This window comes from Lipotes vexillifer, unplaced genomic scaffold, assembly GCF_000442215.2.
Source record: "Lipotes vexillifer unplaced genomic scaffold, Lipotes_vexillifer_v1.1 scaffold230, whole genome shotgun sequence".
In the NCBI taxonomy this organism is placed as follows: Eukaryota; Metazoa; Chordata; class Mammalia; order Artiodactyla; family Lipotidae; genus Lipotes; species Lipotes vexillifer.
This window is the reverse complement of record NW_006775143.1, coordinates 5,969,737-5,989,007: the sequence shown is the minus strand read 5'-3', so window position 1 is coordinate 5,989,007 and position 19,271 is coordinate 5,969,737. Positions and strand designations below refer to the sequence as shown.

Here is a 19,271-nt window from a genome sequence, read left to right as displayed (position 1 = left end):
GATGCGTGGGGATGAGAGAGAGGACAGACGGGAACACAGGGTCCCAAACTCCTGATCTTGTCCCAGGACCCCACTCCTGCTGAGCTTCTCAAGCAAAGTTAATGGTCAGAGGACGAGGTTGTACAAATACTTACTTTATGACTTTGAGCTTTGACTCCCAGGCCTGATTCAGATTCCTGATGACAAAAGCTGGACAAAGTACAGAGCTGCTTTTGCCTGAGCTAAAATGAGCCTAGGGCTGAGAGCCAACACGGGGAAAGTGTTCCCCACCGAGGTCTAAGTCGTGGCTGTCTTCTCTCTCCAGTGGTGGTGAGAGGCTTTCTCAGGGCTGGCAGATCCTGGCAGTTTTCTCTGTAGACGTCTAGAAAGTACCATCATAATAATAGCTAATTATTGAGCATTTACCATATGCTGTACTTTTTTTTTTTTTTTTGCAGTAGAGACCCTTTAAATTTTATTTTATGTAAGTAATATGTGCTCATTATAGAGAAATTAGAAAACTCAAGTAAGCTAAAACAATAAAATAAAAGAACAGTTACAAGCTCACCAGCCAGAAATAATCATTTATAATTCTCTGAACTATTTGTCTCTATCCATTCACAAAAATGAGTATTTTACTTGCGGCCAGTTCACTTAATACAATGCAAATGTCTTTCTCTGCTAGTAAATGCCAGTGAGCACACGGTTATGCCATTGTTTCTAAGACTGCAGTAGTACTCCGCCATGTGGATGAGCTGTCATTTATTTTGTGCTAAGTGCTTTAAATATATCCTCAGTTAATCCTCACACTCAGTGAAGTAGGTACTGGGAGTATTCTTACTTTTGCAAATGAGGAAACTAAGACACAGCGATATTAAGAAAATTGCTCAAAGGCATGCAACTAATATGTGTTAAAACTTGAACCCAGATCTGTCTTGAACCCAGATCTGTCTTGTGCTGTGCTTTCAGAAGACATGGTTTTCAAGAAAGTAACCCGCACCGCCCCTCCCATCCCCCCCACGAGCACTGTCATCTACTACCATGGCCTGACTGTTGAAATTGATGATGATGTGCAGATAGACTGGAGGTTGGGGAAACAGAGAGCGGCCTTCAGCTCCCTTTGGAAGCCGTCCTCCTCTTGTCTTTTATCCCATCGCCAGATAGTCATCTCCAAGGCTTATGCCCCAATTAATTCCTCTTTTCAGGTGTCTCAGTGGTCAACGCAGACTAAATGCTGCTGAGGTCAAGTTATATGTAAGAATTACAAAGTGAACGTTAGATTTAATGATGAGAAGGTTATTGATGACTACAGTGAGAGCAGCTTCATTGGGGTGGTGGTACAGCAGTGTGTAGTGGGTTAGGATGAGTGGGAAGTAAGAAGGAAAAGACGTGGTGAGTGTTGGTAGTTTGGCAGTGAAAGTGAGCGAGAGAACAGTAGCTGGAGGTGGGGATGTGGCTTTGAGGGGAAGAGGCATTTTGTTTGTTTTTTAAGGGTGAAAGAGACTTGTTTAAGTGCCACGTGGCCATTGTTGGTGGAGAAGGAGACTGTGGGTTGAAGGTTGGAGAGTAGGATGGAAGCCTCTGAGGAGGTGGACGGAGAGTGTCCCCGGCAGAAGTGGAGGGAGGGAGCGGCCTCTCATGGGGGAAGCATACTTTTTCCGTTGTTTCTGGAAGAAGAAGGGAAGTGGTTTGTTTTTGTTTTTGTTTTGTGGCAGGAAGTTGAGGGGTTTGTTGCTTATATCTGCAGTTTTCTCTATGAATAGATGATGAGGTCTTCGTGAAGAGTGAAGGGGGAGGTTTTGAAGTGGGGCTTGGAAGCTTTCAAAACTTCCACAGGCTTCGCGTTGACCCACGGAGAGCCGACTAAGGAATTATGGGGGAAATGGGGAAGAGAGTTGACTAAGGAAACATCAAGAGATTGCTTGACAGTGTTGAGCGTCCAGTTGCAGAATTTATTGCTTCAGTCAGCATGTTCCGCTGATTTTGTATTTCTTCCAGACTGTGCCTAAGTCTAGAAAAGCAAGCAGTAGGTGGTTGCATTTTTGCCAGAGTTGTATGAATGACAGTGTGGAAGGGGCATTTAGGATGTGGGCATGTAAGATGCTGAAATGATGGTTGGTGGAATTGATGCTGAGTAAGGAAGAAAGTAAAGACAGGAGTGGACGGATTGTCAAGAACTGTAGGTCCTGAGGCTGAAAAACCAGGGGTGCTGGGAGATGGAAGAGTCTGAAATATAGGAGGTGCCAGTTAGAGAGGGAGATGTCTGAATTTCTGTGTGATGACAAAGTCTGTGGAGAGGCCGTGGCAGTGGAGTGAGGTGTAGTTGGCTTAGAGGTGGGTGTTGTGTGTGGGAACCACCTGCGTCTTGAGGGCACCCAGATTATGAAGCCCGAGAACAAGGTGCTCTCAGGGGAATCAGGAGAAAGGCCAGAGGTGTCAGCAGATGACAGGTGTGAGGAGAGGTAGAGGTGTCTATAACCTGATGGCATGAGCCTCGAAAGGATTTTCCGGGGGTGGGAGGAGTGGTGTGGAGGGAGCAGGATGTCAACAGCAACTCTTTTTTTTTTTTTTTTTGCGGTATGCGGGCCTCTCACTGCTGTGGCCTCTCTCGTTGCGGAGCACAGGCTCCGGACGCGCAGGCTCAGCGGCCATGGCTCACGGGCCCAGCCCCTCCGCAGCATGTGGGGTCCTCCCGAACCGGGGCACGAACCCATGTCCCCTGCATCGGTAGGCGGACTCTCAACCACTGCGCCACCAGGGAAGCCCTCAACAGCAACTCTTGGTCTTGGTCTTAGAGGTTTGTGAAATGTAAGGACACCAGCAGCTTTCCACTTGATGGGACAGCAAGGGGGCTGTATTCTCAGGGGAGAGCCAGCTTTCAGAATTTGAGCACGTTGAGGAACTACAGGACTTTATTACTTACGGGACGGGTGTTCCAGAGAGCTGGGTGGGAAGATCTGAGGAGGAGGAAGTAAATGGAAGCTCGTTTCAGAAGAAGGAGGCCAGAAAACTTTTCAGCATCGTTCTCAGGTGCTCTTAGAGCTACAGGGCTATGAAACAGAATGGGATTAGCTGGCTAATATTTGATAAGGGAAGAGGTTCTTTTTTGCGGGGAGGGGGTTACTCAGACTTGTTAGGATCCAGCTGTGGCCTGGACGGATGGCATTTCTGACAGAGACAAAGCCTCTCTAGAGTGAGTTGACTGTAAAATCAACTTTTCAGTTGACTGAAAATTCTTGGGAAAGGCTCCAGGCCATAGTCACTGGGCCCATCAGCTCCTAGGGAATAAAGAGGAGTTCTTTTGTGGGACGGTGAGGCCTAGAGGACTGGATGTGCTCCTGGGTGATTGATTTTACTGTGGCTCCGTGCTGGGTCTTCCAAAGTATTAAACTTAACAAAATTTGGCAGCGATGCCTAGAGATGACCAAGGAGATATTCACAGGGTGCAATGGTGAGAATGAATATTCTTCATTACAACTCTTGTGCTCGGTTACCTATTTGTAGATCTGACTTTAGGTGTGTACGAATGACCTTATGATCTTTGTGGGGCATTCTAGAGTATGGAACACAGTAAGGAAGGACACAGAACAAAACGGTAAAGTGGTTGCCTCTGATTATGGAATTGTGGATGTGCACTTTCTTTTTTATTGTTTACCACAGATACTAGAAAATAGAGATAAACACGTATTAGTACTTTATTTTTCTTTCTAAGTCAGACCCTGAATTTCACAGAGGAAAATTTTACTACAGACTCATAATTGGGGTTTTATTAGCCTGCATATTTTATGAGCACTGTATGTCCTATAACGGACTAGATTTCTTTCCAGAAATTCACAGTAATGTCTGTGGCCCAATTTTAACAAGTGTGCAGAATTCCAAGGTGAGTGTGTTTTGCTAGCCTCGTTCCCAGCTCTACTTTTTCTCTCTGTCCTTGTTTTTCTTTATCTTGCTCACCTACTTCTAATTTATGTCATTTGATCATATTCCACATATCACTCTATCTTTTCTAGAACAAGTGGTGGTAAAAATAAGTAAAATAATTATCAGGTCAGAGAGTGTGAGCATCCTTCTCTTTCATGATTTTTTGTTTTATGTTATTGCTTTCCAAAGCATTAAACAAATTTTACTGATTTATTAAATCCCCTGTCCTTAAAGGAGCTGTTTTAAAAAATGAGTTATTTTGTGTGTGACTATAAGTATTGTATAAGAATGTTAGAAAGTTTGGAAATAAAGTTGAATGTAAAGTTGTCATCATAAGTCCTAGATTTTTCTTCTAACTTTTTATGTCGAAAATTTCAACACCAATGAAATCATAAAATACGTACAATTAATTTTGTATCCGCTGTTTTTTCTTAAAACTATTACTGGGGGGCTTCCCTGGTGGTGCAGTGGTTGAGAGTCCGCCTGCCGATGCAGGGGACGCGGGTTAGTGCCCCGGTCCGGGAAGATCCCACGTGCCGCGGAGCGGCTGGGCCCGTGAGCCATGGTCGCTGAGCCTGCGCGTCCGGAGCCTGTGCTCCGCAACGGGAGAGGCCACAACAGTGAGAGGCCCGCCTACCGCTAAAAGAAAAAAAAAAACAAAACTATTACTGTAGCATTTTTGTCATTAAACATGTTTTACAGACATGATTATTGATAACCATAGAATAAATATACCGTAATTTCCCTGACTTTTTTATTGTTGGACATTTAGGTTGCTTTGAATTTGTTATTTTAAATAATATTGCAGTGAACATCATTATACAGGTATCTTTGCCACAGTTTAAAAATTATTTTCTAATGATAGATTCTTAGAAGTAGCATAGCAGCAATTTTATATATATGTGTACATGTATGCCATAAATAAAGGAGGTAATTCAGGTGAATATTTTCAAAAGCTTGCAATGAAGACAGACTTCTTATCAATGACACTAAAAGTAGCAACCATAAAGGGAAAAAATGGATGAATTTGACTATATAACAATTTTAAAATTCTGTATAATAAAAGCCATTTGGCAATTATGATAGCTAAATCGCTATAAAGAGCTTTCACAAATGGAAAAGACTAGACTCACAAATATAAAAAAAGACTTCTCACAAAAGAAGAAAATTATACAGCCAACAAACACTTGAAAGGATGTTCAACCACGACAGTCATTAAAGAAACAAAAGTAAAACAAAGATGATATGTTATTTTTCAGTTATACTTCCATCAAAGATAACCAGTATTGAGACTATATGCTAAGAATATAAATCAGTCTATAACTGGAAACAATTTGTCGATTAAAGATACGTATACTCTTTCATGTATATTCTTTCATAATTTCAAGAGAATTATCAGTGATGTTTACCGTAGTATGGTTTATTGATTGAAAAATTGGTAACAACCTAAGTGGGGGTTTGGTTTAATTATGGTATTTCCATGTGTGTTAAAGATGATTATGTAGATCTGAACTTCCTGACACAGAAGGATGTCCAAGATATATTAAAGAGACATAGGAAAATATGAGTGACTGTGCATAGAAAAAACATGGAAAGATGTAGACCATAATATTAATTGCATTTATCTCCATTTAGAGAGATTATGGCTGATCTTTTATTTTTTATTTCTTTAATTTTCCTGAAGTTTTAAAATAAGTGTGTCGAACCTAAATAAATAGAAGGAAAAAAAAAAAAGCAGTTGCTCGAAAGTGAAATTGGTTACAGCAGAAACAAAGCTTGTGTTTTATCATACATAACTGCTTTTTGTAGTTACCAAAGATTGATTGCAAAGAGTAGAAATGTTACATAGACTATAATTTAATGAAGTGGTTTTGCAAGCCATAATAAAGAGGAACAGCCAGTGGATATGATGTGACAGAAGAGGACGGAAAGTAGAGCCCTCTATTCTGTTTACAATGAAAATGAGTTGCATTCATTTGTCACCCTTCAAAATCAACCTTTCCTGAGCCCATAATCATCGACAAGTCCCCAGACAGAATCTGCTGGGGGACTCCCTGCAGTCTTAAAGAATGCCCCTTCCAAACTGCCTCCTTACTGTTGAGGAAACTGAGGCTCCGGGAGGCTTGGTGGCATCTCAGGGATGCTAGGACTGCTCATGCCCCTGCCTCAGGAGGAGTGCCAGGCTACTGCTGCCAATATTTCTGTCACCCTCATGCCTAAAGATTCATCAGTAGTGATTTGGATTTAACTATTCTATTTATTTTTTTCCCTCTCTCTGTCTCTGTTTCTCTCGTTCTAAAATGCTAATTCCTTTGGGGAGTCTTCTAATAAATCACAAATGCCTAAATTAAACAAATTTCCCCATGTCTTCCCACCCCTACCCCTGCCTCATACGGGAAGGTTGTGTTTCATGGGCGTATGCCGGTGTGTAAAACTTTGAAAAGGGGAGAAGAGGCAGAAAGAGTTAGTTGGGGTTTAGTCCAAGACTGAGTCCTTTCACTTCACAATTTTGCTCAGACCGTGAGCCTGGCTTCTGGGAAGGATGAAATCATAATTTATGATGCCAAAGCTGTTCACTGGCTGCTGCTTTGATGGATGACTTTGTTCATATGTTTTTTTGTTTTTTAAGTTACTGTCCTTTTAAAAAATTAATTTTTTGGCTGCATTGGGTCTTCGTTGCTGCGCACGGGTTTTTCTCTAGTTGTGGCGAGTGGGGGCGACTCTTCATGTGGTGCACGGGCTTCTCGTTGCCGTGGCTTCTTTTGTTGCAGAGCACAGGCTCTAGGCATGAGGGCTTCAGTAGTTGTGGCACGTGGGCTTCAGTAGTTGTGTCACATGGGCTCTAGAGCACAGGCTCAGCAGTTGTGGCACACGGGCTTAGTTGCTTCGCGGCATGTGGGATCTTCCTGCACTAGGGATTGAACTCGTGTCCCCTGCATTGGCAGGCAGATTCTTAACCACTGCACCACCAGGGAAGTCCCTTGTTCATGTGTTTTTAAGATTTTCCTGGCTCCATGGATTTAAACAGACTTTTGGCTTGAAAGATTTCAGTAAATTTCTAAAATGTAGTTTGAACCATTTTTATCTTGTGCTTTAACCTCTGAGAACTGTGACCATCATATAGTCGGTACCCTCACAGGGAAAAATGGCTTATCTGAGACATAATTTCGGTTTGGGCAAATTAATGTATAAAAATCCTGCTTTGGTATAAATTAATTTTATTTAATATTTGTTTTTGTTATCAAAGTGTTGCAATCACATTTCAGAAAACTTAAATTCAGGGAATTTTTTTTTTTTTGCAATACAATGATATTTTACAATTATTTCCTTCTAGATTTAAAAAATCATCTAAAATACAATGTAGTTTCAAGCTTATGGTCCTGGCAGAATATGGAAGAGTGGGCAAAACCTTTTCTGTTTTCACCTAGTCTGGTTCCTAAATGAGCAGGTGATCTGTTATCTCTACTTTTTGTTTGTTTCCCCTCTGCCTTTGGCAAAACTTGTCAGCGTATTTAGCAGAAGGTGGAGACTTTTTTTTTTTTTAACAGATTCACAGATTTGGATTCAGTAGCAATATCCTCAGTGGAATTATTCTGCTAAAAGAAATTCTCAGAGTTAAACTTGGAGGAAATGAATCAAATGTTTCCAAGCACAATTCTGAGGGATAGTTCCATTTCCTGAGATAGGGGGAAATGAAACCTCAACATTTTCATTCTAGATCCTTGAAATTTTTAACTGGACCCCGTGGCCCGGACTTGTCATTCCGTGTTGGTAAGCCCTGCCATTTGGCTGGTGCGTTTGGTGGAAGAAAAGTGTGTTCTTGCCCAGGTTATTCAAAGAGAGCTTTTTTCCTTCCATTCTGCCAAGGTATGCTACTCTTCCCTTACCCTGATTTTGTTCCACTGTCCTCATTTGCAGAGTACTCGGGTGGAGTTTGACCTGCCAGAATATTCTGTTCGTCGAAGATACCAGGATTTTGACTGGTTGAGGAACAAACTGGAAGAATCCCAGCCCACTCATCTCATTCCCGTAGGTACTAAGTCAGTACAGCTTGTTACTTTTCCTGCATTCTCTTTTCTGACGGTGTTCACTCAGCTCTCACCCTTTAAACTTTGGATGAACTCTACCTTACATTTCATACCAGAGTCACCCATCAAATGTACATTTTATGGATGCTGTATAATACAGTTCACCTTCTGGGTTTTGATTTCTGATTCGCTATATACAGTATGCTGGTTTCTTGGGTGGGTTGGGTTAGATTTTCACTTTTATTATAACAATTTTTCGAGGTATGGAGAATCCTGATTCTCATTTGCTGCCTCCTTAAAGACTGTCTGTTTCACCCTTCCTAGACTCCGTTCTTGCGGTTTGGATAGCTGCCCCCAGGTGGAGAAAGATGTCTCAGGTTACAGCTGGCTGGGCTTTCTTTAGACATGGGTAATTCTGAGAGCAGGAATCTGGCACACAATCCACTCAACCACAGTTTTTCCTTTAAGAAAACAAACCAAAAGCCAGTTAACTATTTATTGAAGAAGCATACGATTTATTTGTTATTTTAGCTGCACATTTTAAAAAACAAAACTAGAGCAAATATAAAAGACTACTTAAAATCAACATATGGATTGAGTACTTCTCTACTTTTTTTTTTTTTAGTATAAATAACTGTTTAGACCTCAGATGTTTCTTGGGCTTTGGGGCTTTAGGGCAGGCAATTTGGGTCATAAAACTCTTCAGCAGGGCTTTATCTTTCAGTAAAAACCCTGGCTAGATGACTGCTTAGCACTGCCAGTTTTCCTGCTACCACTGCATCTTCCAGTCTTCCCCTCATGGTTGCAAAAGGCTGAATATGCTGTGAACGCATTAGCAGTTTTCTTAGTTTTCAAGGCAGAAGTGGCCACGTTGCTCGTGCTGTGATTGGGATGATGGGTTTTCTTGGGGCTCCATTCTTTCTCAGGGAAACCACCGCCCCCCACCCCATCTATTCCCTCTGCTCTCCAGGCCTGAGGTTTTGCTTTTCTGTCTTCTAATCACTTGAAAACATGCCAAAAAAGAAGCTATAGTTTTAAACAGTTGGAACTATTCCTTAAAATCTTAATTTGGCAAAATTGGCAGCTAGTGAAATTTTTAAAAACAGACTTTTATTTTAGAACAGTATTAGATTTACAGAATTATTGCAAAGATAGTACAGCAAATTCTCATAGACCCCACACCCAGTTTTGCTTATTAGTGTGGTGCATTTGTCACAAATAGTGAACCAGTAATGATACATTATTATTGACTAAAAGTCCTTTATTCAGATTGCCTTGTTTTTTGCCTAATGCCCTTTTCCTGTTCCAGGATCCTATCCAGGGTAACACATTACATTTAGTTGTCATGTCTCCTTGGTCCCAGGCTCCTCTTGATTGTGAGTTTCTCAGGCTTTCTTTGTTTTTGATGACCTTGACAGTTTTGAGGAGTACCAGGCAGGCATTTTGTAGAATGTCCCTTCGTTGAGATTTGTCTGATGTTTTTCTCATAGTTAGCCTGGGGTGATGTGTTTTGAGGAGGAAAAGCACAGGGGTAAAGTACCATTCTCATTACATCATATAAGGGGTATATACTATCATTGACAGTATTTTATCACTGTTGATATTAACCTTGATTACCTGACTTGAGATAGTGCTTATCAGGTTTTTCCGCTGTACAGTTACTCTTTTTTCTCTCCCTCTCCGTACTGTACTGGAAGGAAGTTGCTCTTTATGTGTAGCCCACACTATGCATAAGGGGAATTATGCAGCACTTGCTGGCAACTAGGAGTGTATGAAGTTCGGTACTTAAAGACCAAAGGTTAGACAGCGACACCTGCTGGTGAAACATAGTAGACTCATGCGTAGACACTGAAGCCAGAACTGAGAGAATGGAAGTCTCCAGAATGCCCATGGTGGATCCAGAGTATCTTTAAGTCTGGTTTCCTATGGTCTGGGTAAAAGCAGTGAGTAGAAGCATCTAGAGAATTAAATTTCTTCATAAATTTTTAGTGCATATCTACGGTGGAGAGAGATTTAATGTAGGAGAGCATCTCTGACTTAAACATGAAAGTCAGACTGCAAACAAATTCTTTTTTTCCCCCCCAAAGAAATTCATCTTACAGCAGCTTTGCTGGGAGATGTCTGTTATTAATAATCGACTTTGGTCCTTTTACTAGGCCTTTTTACTGCCCTTGGGAAGGTGAAGGGTAATAAGATAGACAAGGGACTCCTGCCCAGGGGAGTTAACTATCAGATGGAGACCCAGTAAACATATAAGATAATTATTGTTTAAATTTTCATTTCTTTTTTTTTTAAAAAGCTTTATTGAGGTATAATTCAGTATACCATACAATTCACCCATGTGAAATGTACAAGTCAGGGGCTTTTGGTATATTCATAGAGCTGTGTAACCATCAGCACAATCAGTTTTAGAACCTTTTCATCACCCCCAAAAGAAACCTCTTACTTCTTGCCTGTTGCTTCCAAATCCTCTATCTTCCCCATTGCCTGGCAACCACTACTCTACATGTCTCTATAGATGTGCCTATTCTGGACATTTCATGTAAGTAGACTCATACACAGTGGCCTTTTGTGACTGGGTTTTTTTTTGTAGCATAATGTTTTCAGGGTTCATTCATGTCGTAGCACGTGTCAGTGCTTTGTTTTTATTGTCAAGTAACATTCCATTCTATGGATATATCATATTTTGTCTGTCCATTCACCTTTGATGGACATTTGGGTTGTTTCCACTTTTGGGCTGTTATGAGTAATGCTGCTATGAACATCCGTGTGCAAGTTTTTGTGTGGACATATGTTTTCATTTTTCTTGGGCGTATACCTAGGAATATAATTGCTGAATCATGTATAACTCTATGTTTAACCTTTTGAGGAACTGCCGGACTGTTTTCCAAAGTGGCTGCATCATTTTACATACGCACCAGCTGTGTATGAGGGTTCCATTTTCTCCACGTCTGCATCAACACCCGTTATTATCTTTCTTTTTGATAATAGCCACCCTAGTGAGTATGAAATGGTATCTCTTTGTGGTTTTGATTTGCAGTTCCCTGACAGCTAATGATGTTGAATTTTTTTTTAAGTGTACCTTTATTATCTTCCTTGGAGAAATATCTGTTCAGATCCTTTGCCCATTTTAAAATTGGGTTGTGTCTTTTTATTGTTGAGTTAAAATGGTTCTTTATATAATCTAGATACTAATCTCTTCTCAGATATATGATTTGCAAAAATTTTCTCCCATTTAATGGGTTGTCTCTTTATTTTCTTGATGGTGTCCTGTGGAGTACCAAGTTTTAAAATCTTGATGAAGTCCACTTTACCTATGTTTTCTTTGTTTGCTTGTGCTTTTGGTGTTTTAGCTAAGAAACCATGGCTTATTCCTAGGTCATAAAGATTTACACCTATGTTGTCTTCTAAAAATGTTTTTTAAAATAATTTATTTATTTTTGTCTGCGTTGGGTCTTCGTTGCTGCGCACGGGTTTTTCTCTAGTTGTGGCGAGCGGGGGCTACTCTTCATTGTGGTGCGTGGGCTTCTCATTGTGGTGACTTCTCTTTGTTGTGGAGCATGGGCCCTAAGCACGCGTGTCCAGTAGTTGTGGCTCATGGGCTCAGTAGTTGTGGCTCACGGGCTCAGTAGTTGTGGCACACAGGCTTAGTTGCTCTGCGGCATGTGGGATCTTCCTGGACCAGGGCTCAAACCCGTGTCTCCTGCATTGGCAGGCAGATTCTTAACCACTGCGCCACCAGGGAAGTCCCTTCTAAAATTTTTATGATTTTAGCTTTTAGAAAATGTAGGTCTTTAATCCGTTTTGAGTTTGTTTTTATACAGTTAGTTTTCATTTCTTTAACCAGTGAAGCTACATGTCTTCTTATGACTTTATTGAATGTTGGCATTTCTTTAATGAATTGCCTCTTTATTTTTCTATTTTTTTTCTTAGTGGTTTGTAAACACTCCATATCTGCGAAGGAAATTAATCCAGTTGAGAATATCTATTTTTTTCTCTAGTTGTTGTTTGTCTTCAACTTGACTCCATAAAAGATAACATCCCTTCCCTCCCAGCCAAGTTAGTTTTTCCCTTACAGTTTCTGGCTTTGAAGCTTGTTTCTAACCTAGGATGTTAAAAAAAAAATGTTCTGTAATATCTTGTATTACTTTTATGTCCTCATGTTTTATATTTAAATCCAGAATTTTTTCTGATGTGAGATGGGAGGATCTTATTTTTTTCAGATGGTGGGTTGTTCCAGAACCATTTAGGAGTAATCAGTCACCAGTGTAATAGTTTGTGTATTAGACTATGTCATGCATCAGATTTGTACACTTTTGGGCTATTTCTGAACATTTTGGTTCATCAATCTCTCTTCTCTTTCGTGTGGTGTCCCTGCTACACTGCTGAATTATTATAAGTTTACAGAATGTTTCATCATCTGGTTGGATAGGTCCCCATCTATGCCCACAGTAGTCTTTGTTTTCTGAGATTTTCTGGCTATTTGCACGTTTTGTTTTTCCAGTGAATTCTAGAATCTTTTGAATCAGTTGGAAAATGGCAGGTGGTGGTGGGTTCTTGGGGGTTTTTTGTGGGTTTTTCTTTCTGCCAATTTTAGTTAGCTATGGTTAAAAATATGTGAGAATTCCTAAGCTTTCAGAGTCTATTGCTTACGTTATGAGCATGGAGATAAAGTTCCCACTTTTTTTGAGCTTCCCTGGAGCCATGTGAAATTGTAGGTGAACAGCCAGCCAGACTGTGGTTCTGGGGAGGCCCCAAGTTCTTTCATTTGCCTCTCCACATTGGCTGTCCTGAGACCTGCCCTGTTTCCAGCCCCTATGGCTCTGAACTTGGCAGCTTCTGGGGCTCTACTGGGGAAATCCAACCCCTTACTTCCTTAGCCGACTGTTCCTTTGCCTGAGTAGTGTCACAAGATGGTTGATGCTGATTGATTTTTCTCTCAATCCAATCTTTTCTGCTTTGTGTCTTTAACAAATTCTGTCCTGTTAACAGTACCTTTATATTTTCTGGTGCTGCAACAGATTTTTCTATTTTTATATTGCTTTGTTTTTCTGGAATTTTAAAAGCAGAAAGAAATAATCATATGTTCTTCAAATGCCAACCTAAAACTAGAACTGTGCTGGATGTGTTATGTTTGTCATCTCGTAATGGCAATTCACTTTGTTTTTCTTTGTAATCTAATAGTTGGAGCCACCAGAGAGTCTTCATTGTGACGTGGTTTTTGCTTTTTAATTTATTTTTTGTCTCAGAAGTTGGTTTTAACACTGCTTCATTTACTGGGGCACAAATAATTACACTGCAGAGAGATTTCATAACTCGATGGATGCACATTTTGAAGATGAAGCAAATACATTTATTAAAGTCTTTAGTTTTAAATTTCACTTAGAAATTTAATGTTTGCTTCAATTTTTATGAAGGGAGCTTTGCTGGAAGGATGCATTTGTATTTATTATGGACCCAGTTTTGTTTTGGGTAGTGGTAAACTCATGGGAATTAATAGGAAGAAATTTGTAATGCAGCATTTGTTTTTCTTAATATGAAATAATCAGTAAGAAGTCTAACTTCACTTTCTAGTTGGCTCCTTGTTTTTGTACTGTTAAATATATATGCTTTTAGCTTACCAAGTAGATAAGTTAATAAATAGTGAATCATTAGTTGAACTTTCCAGTACCTGAATTAAATCAGGCTTTGTGACTGTTCTTTAAAAAAAAAAAAAAAAAGCTTTGTCCCTATAATTTTATTGAAGTATATTTAACGTACAATATTATGTAAATTACAGGTGTACAATGTAGTGATCACAATTTTTAAAGGTTACACTCCACTTATAGTTATTATAGAATATTGGCTATGTTCTCTGTATTGTACAGTATATCCCTGTAGCTTATTTTATACGTAATAGCTTGTACCTCTTAATCACCTACCCCTGCATTGCCTCTCACCTCTTTCCTCTCCCCCTGGTAAAAGTGATATCATAACAGTATTTGTCTTTCTCTGTATGACTTATTTAGCTTAGCATAATACCCTCCAAGTCTACCATGTCGTTGCAGATGGCAAGATTTCCTTTTAACCTTGATGCTCTTTAATTTATTTGTTACTTATTTTTGATTAGGAGCAATATTTTCTGTTAGTTTGATATAAATAGGAAAAATAGTTTTCTGTCATGAAGTGGGTATGCAGTAAATATTTGTTGAATTGCATAGAAGAAGCAATTTAAAAGCTGACAAGAGGAAACGGGACATATCAAGACTGAGCAAGTGAAATCTTTGTCCAGATTTCCCACTCAGAAATAGTAGCTTTTCTGGGACAGTCTACTATACTTTTGTTTCATAGATTATAAAATACTTTCTTATAAACTAATATAAAATATGATATATGTGAAAGTGCTATACCAAAGTATCAAGTGCTATAAAATGTAAATATTTTAAGGTTAAACCTTGAAATATTTAATGGGTTATTGTAATGCTTTGCAGATAGGACTTTTTGAAGGTTCCAACATATATATGCATATATAGTTTAAAAAAAAACTTTTTCATTATGGAAAATATCAAGCATACCAAAGCAGAGAGATTCAGTGCAATGAACCCTTGTGTTCTCATCACCTAGTTTCAGCACTTATCAGCTCATGACCAATCTTGTTTCATCTCTGTCCTTACCCACTCCCTCATCCTCACACCAGGTGATTTTTTTTTTTTAAAGTGACGTAAACAACAAAAATTTTTTATCTTGTAGTTCTGGAAGTCAGAAGTCCAAAATCAGTCTCATTGGATTAATATCAAGGTGTCAATGGAACAGGATAGAAAGCCCAGAGATAAACCCATGCACATATGGTCACCTTATCTTTGATAAAGGAGGCAAGAATATACAATGGAGAAAAGACAGCCTCTTCAGTAAGTGGTGCTGGGAAAACTGGACAGCTACATGTAAAAGAATGAAATTAGAACACTCCCTAACACCATACACAAAAATAAACTCAAAATGGATTAAAGACCTACATGTAAGGCCAGACACTGTAAAACTCTTAGAGGAAAACATAGGCAGAACACTCTTTGACATAAATCACAGCAAGATCCTTTTTGACCCACCTAGAGAAGTGGAAATAAAAACAAAAATAAACAAATGGGACCTAATGAAACTTAAAAGCTTTTGCACAGCAAAGGAAACCATATACAAGACAAAAAGACAACCCTCAGAACGGGAGAAAATATTGGCAAATGAAGCAACTGATAAAGGATTAATCTCCAAAATTTACAAGAAACTCATGCAGCTTAATATGAGCTGTAGTGAGGTAGAGGGGTAGTGAGGTAAGTGTCCATCGACCAATGAATGGCTAAAGAAGATGTGGCACATATATACAATGGAATATTACTCAGCCATAAAAAGAAACGAAATTGAGTTATTTGTAATGAGGTGGATGGGCCTAGAGTCTGTCATACAGAGTGAAGTAAGTCAGAAAGAGAAAAACAAATACCGTATGCTAACACATATATATGGAATCTAAGAAAAGAAAAAAAAAAAGGGTCATGAAGAACCTAGGGGCAAGACGGGAATAAAGATACAGACTTACTAGAGAATGGACTTGAGGATATGGGGAGGGGGAAGGGTAAGCTGTGACAAAGTGAGAGAGTGACATGGGCATATATACACTACCAAACGTAAAATAGATAGCTAGTGGGAAGCAGCTGCATAGCACAGGGAGATCAGCTCGGTGCTTTGTGACCACCTAGAGTGGTGGGATTGGGAAGGTGGGAGGGAGATGCAAGAGGGAGGCGATATGGGGATATATGTATATGTATGGCTGATTCACTTTGTTATAAAGCAGAAACTAACACACCATTGTAAAGCAATTATACTCCAATAAAGATGTTAAAGAAAAAAGGGGGGCGGGTAGGCAGGGCTGTGTCCCTTCTGAAGGCTCTAGGGGAGAATTTGTTCCTTCCCTTTCCAGTCTCTAGAGGCCGCCTGCATTCCTTGGCTCAGGCCTCTTCCTCTTTCTTCAAAGCCAGCAGCATTGCATCTTCTCTCCTCTCTGACATCGCTTCCATCCTTGCATTTTTTTTTAATTGAGATAAAATTCACATAACATAAAGTTCACCAAAGTGTATAAGTCAGTGGCTTTTATTATATTCACAATGTTTTGCAGTCACCACCATCTAATTTCAGGACATTTTCATCACCCCCAAAAGAAACCTCATACCCATTAAGTAATCACTTCCCATCCCCTCTTTTCCCCAGCCCAAATATTATGAATAATGTCGTTGGAACATCTGTTGTACAAGTTTTTGTGTGAAAACTTGCTTTCAATTATTTTGGCTGTATACCAGGGGATGGAATTAATTGCTGGATCACATGGTAATTCTATGTTTAAGTTTTCGAGGAACTGCCAGACTGTTTTCCCCAGTGACTGTGCCATTTCACATCCCCGCCAGCAAGGTATGAGCATTCCGATCTCTCTATATACTTGCCAACACTTGTGATTATCCTGTTTTTTTTTTCTTTTATAGCACCCTGATGTGTTCAGAATGGTATCCCAGGTGATTAAAAAAAATTTTTTTTTGGCTTAAAACATGTGGAAGTTTTATGTTTAGTCCACTTCCCTTTTTTGGTTTCTGTTCTCAGTATTTACCAATTAATACAAATAGTTGGCATTCATTCGATATCTACCATGTGCTGGGAGCTGTGTTGAGCTCTTGCTTCACTTGTATTATTTCATTTACAGAGTGTAGATGCCCTTGATTTTACCAGCAGTCCAGATTCCTATGCATAAACAACCCAGAAGGTAATTATAAGGGTGAGGCAGAGAGTAGGTATATCGCTTTAAGGAAGCTTGAAATAGGAAGAAGCAAATTTATGAAGCCATGTACATTTGGCAATAACGATGCTTATTACAGAAGGAGATTCTGTTTGCAGAAGGATTCACCCCAGGGTTCCTTTAAATAGCAAAGCTCCCCTGATTCATTAAACAAAGTTCAGTGTACTAAATCTGAAGAATGGATGACTCTTTTCAGAAGGTTATACATGAAATGAGGCATATAGCTAACTACTTATTTGCTCATTAGGCCTTTTTCCTAAGTCCTATTCAGCATAGGCAAATGAGAGTATGCTCAACAGGACTCATGGCATAATAATATCCACTGGGTTTGGTAATTACAAAGTCACTGATCATCTTTAAAAGAGTGGTTTCTGCATGAAGCAGGGATAGGGCAGAGAAACGCAGCATTGAAGGCAGTACCAACGATGCCTTCGTTTTGGGGCGAAGAAAGGTTGGGGGTTGAGAAATCAAGGGGAAGAGTGGAAGTAAAGGTAAGTGATTCTTTTCAAAAAGGTTGAATGAGACAGGATGGAGAGTGGAGACGGTGTAACGTCAAGAGATAGATTTTTTTTTTTCTTCAGGTAGAAAGAGAACCAACCATGTTTTTTTAGACTCAGAGCTGTATGAGGAGATGTTGAAAATAAACAGAGAAGGTATAATTAATTGATGATGACAGGTGCATGATAGTGAACTAATGGGTCAAGGACACAGATGGAGTAGTTAGCTTTGGGGAGGGGGCTGTTCTCTACAGCCACTTGAGGCACGGAGGCAAAGGTGGCACCCAGTAGAGTCTTTACTCTTGAGATCTAAAACATACGGGCTTTCCAAAGCTCTTCAAGTCGAGGCTGTTGAATTCTCTCATACCCAAGTGCTTCCTTTCCAGCAGTTGCTGGTGTTGCCAATTCCTAAATATTTGAAAGCTTTTGTGTTATAAATTGGGTTGCTTCTTGGCTTTCTCACTCTAAGTGCTTAGGTTTCCACATTGCCTAAGTCCTTGTTCCTGTATCTTATTTCAGCGTTTGTGTGTGTGTGTGTGTGTGTGTGTGCGCGCGCGCGCGTGTGCGCGTGCGTGCGTGCTTGGGGGTCTATAACTTAAACGAAAAAAAAATCTGTTTTCACACATTACAGAGTTTAAGGAGGTTGCAGACTTAAATGCTTGTTCCAGTTTTTCTATCTCCTCGTCAACACTTGTTCTTTCCTTTCCTGTCTTTCTCTGTCTCTGTCTATTATGGTCATCTTAGTGGGTGTGAAGTGGTATCTCACTGTTTTTTTTTTTTTAACATCTTTATTGGAGTATAATTGCTTTACAGTGGTGTGTTAGTTTCTGCTTTATAACAAAGTGAATCAGTTATACATATACATATGTTCCCATATCTCTTCCCTCTTGCGTTTCCCTCCCTCCCACCCTCCCTATCCCACCCCTCTAGGTGGTCACAAAGCACCGAGATGATCTCCCTGTGCTATGTGGCTGCTTCCAGCCAGCTCTCTATTTTACATTTTGTAGTGTATATATCTCCATGCCACTCTCTCACTTCGTCCCAGCTTACACTTCCCCGCCCATGTCCTCAAGTCCATTCTCTACGTCTGTGTCTTTATTCCTGTCCTGCTCCTAGGTTCTTCAGAACCTTTTTTTTTTTTTAGATTCCATACATACGTGTTAGCATACGGTATTTGTTTTTCTCTTTCTGACTTACTTCACTCTGTATGACAGACTCTAGGTCCATCCACCTCACTACCAATAACTCAGTTTCGTTTCTTTTTATGGCTAATATTCCATTGTATATATGTGCCACATCTTCTTTATCCATTCATCAGTCGATGGACACTTAGGTTGCTTCCATGTCCTGGCTACTGTAAATAGAGCTGCAGTGAACATTGTGGTACATGTCTCTTTTAATTATGGTTTTCTCAGGATATATGCCCAATAGTGGGATTCCTGGGTCATATGGCAGTTCTATTTTTAGTTTTTTAAGAAACCTCCATACTGTTCTCCATAGTGGCTGTATCAATTTACATTCCCACCAACAGTGCAAGAGGGTTCCCTTTTCTCCACACCCTCTCCAGCATTTATTGTTTGTAGGTTTTTTGATGATGGCCATTCTGACTGGTGTGAGGTGATACCTCACTGTAGTTTTTTGTTTGTTTTTTTGTGGTACGCGGGCCTCTCACTGTTGTGACCTCTCCCGTTGTGGAGCACAGGCTCCGGACGCGCAGGCTTAGCGGCCATGGCTCACGGGCCTAGCCGCTCCACAGCATGTGGGATCTTCCTGGACCAGGGCACGAACCCATGTCCCCTGCATCGGCAGGCGGACTCTCAACCCCTGCGCCGCCAGGGAAGCCCTCATTGTGGTTTTGATTTGCATTTCTCTAATGATTATCTCACTGTGGTTTTGGTTTGTATTTCCCTAATGACTAATGATGTCGAGCATCTTTTCATGTGCATTTTGGCCATTTGTACATCTTCTTTGGAGAAATGTCTACTGGGTCGTTTGCCCTTTTTTAAATATAAATGTTCTTTTAATATATAACCAAAA

The 19,271-nt window shown here is 40.0% G+C and overlaps 1 protein-coding gene across 1 annotated transcript in view; it reads left to right on the top strand.

Moving 5' to 3' along the window:
• Positions 1 to 19,271, top strand: part of SNX30 (sorting nexin family member 30) — a 104,585-nt gene that overhangs the window by 48,026 nt on the left and 37,288 nt on the right. Inside the window, exon 3 of the mRNA XM_007449761.1 lies at positions 7,819 to 7,929. Coding sequence (XP_007449823.1) covers positions 7,819 to 7,929 — 111 coding nt within the window. The remainder of the gene's footprint in view (positions 1 to 7,818; positions 7,930 to 19,271) is intronic.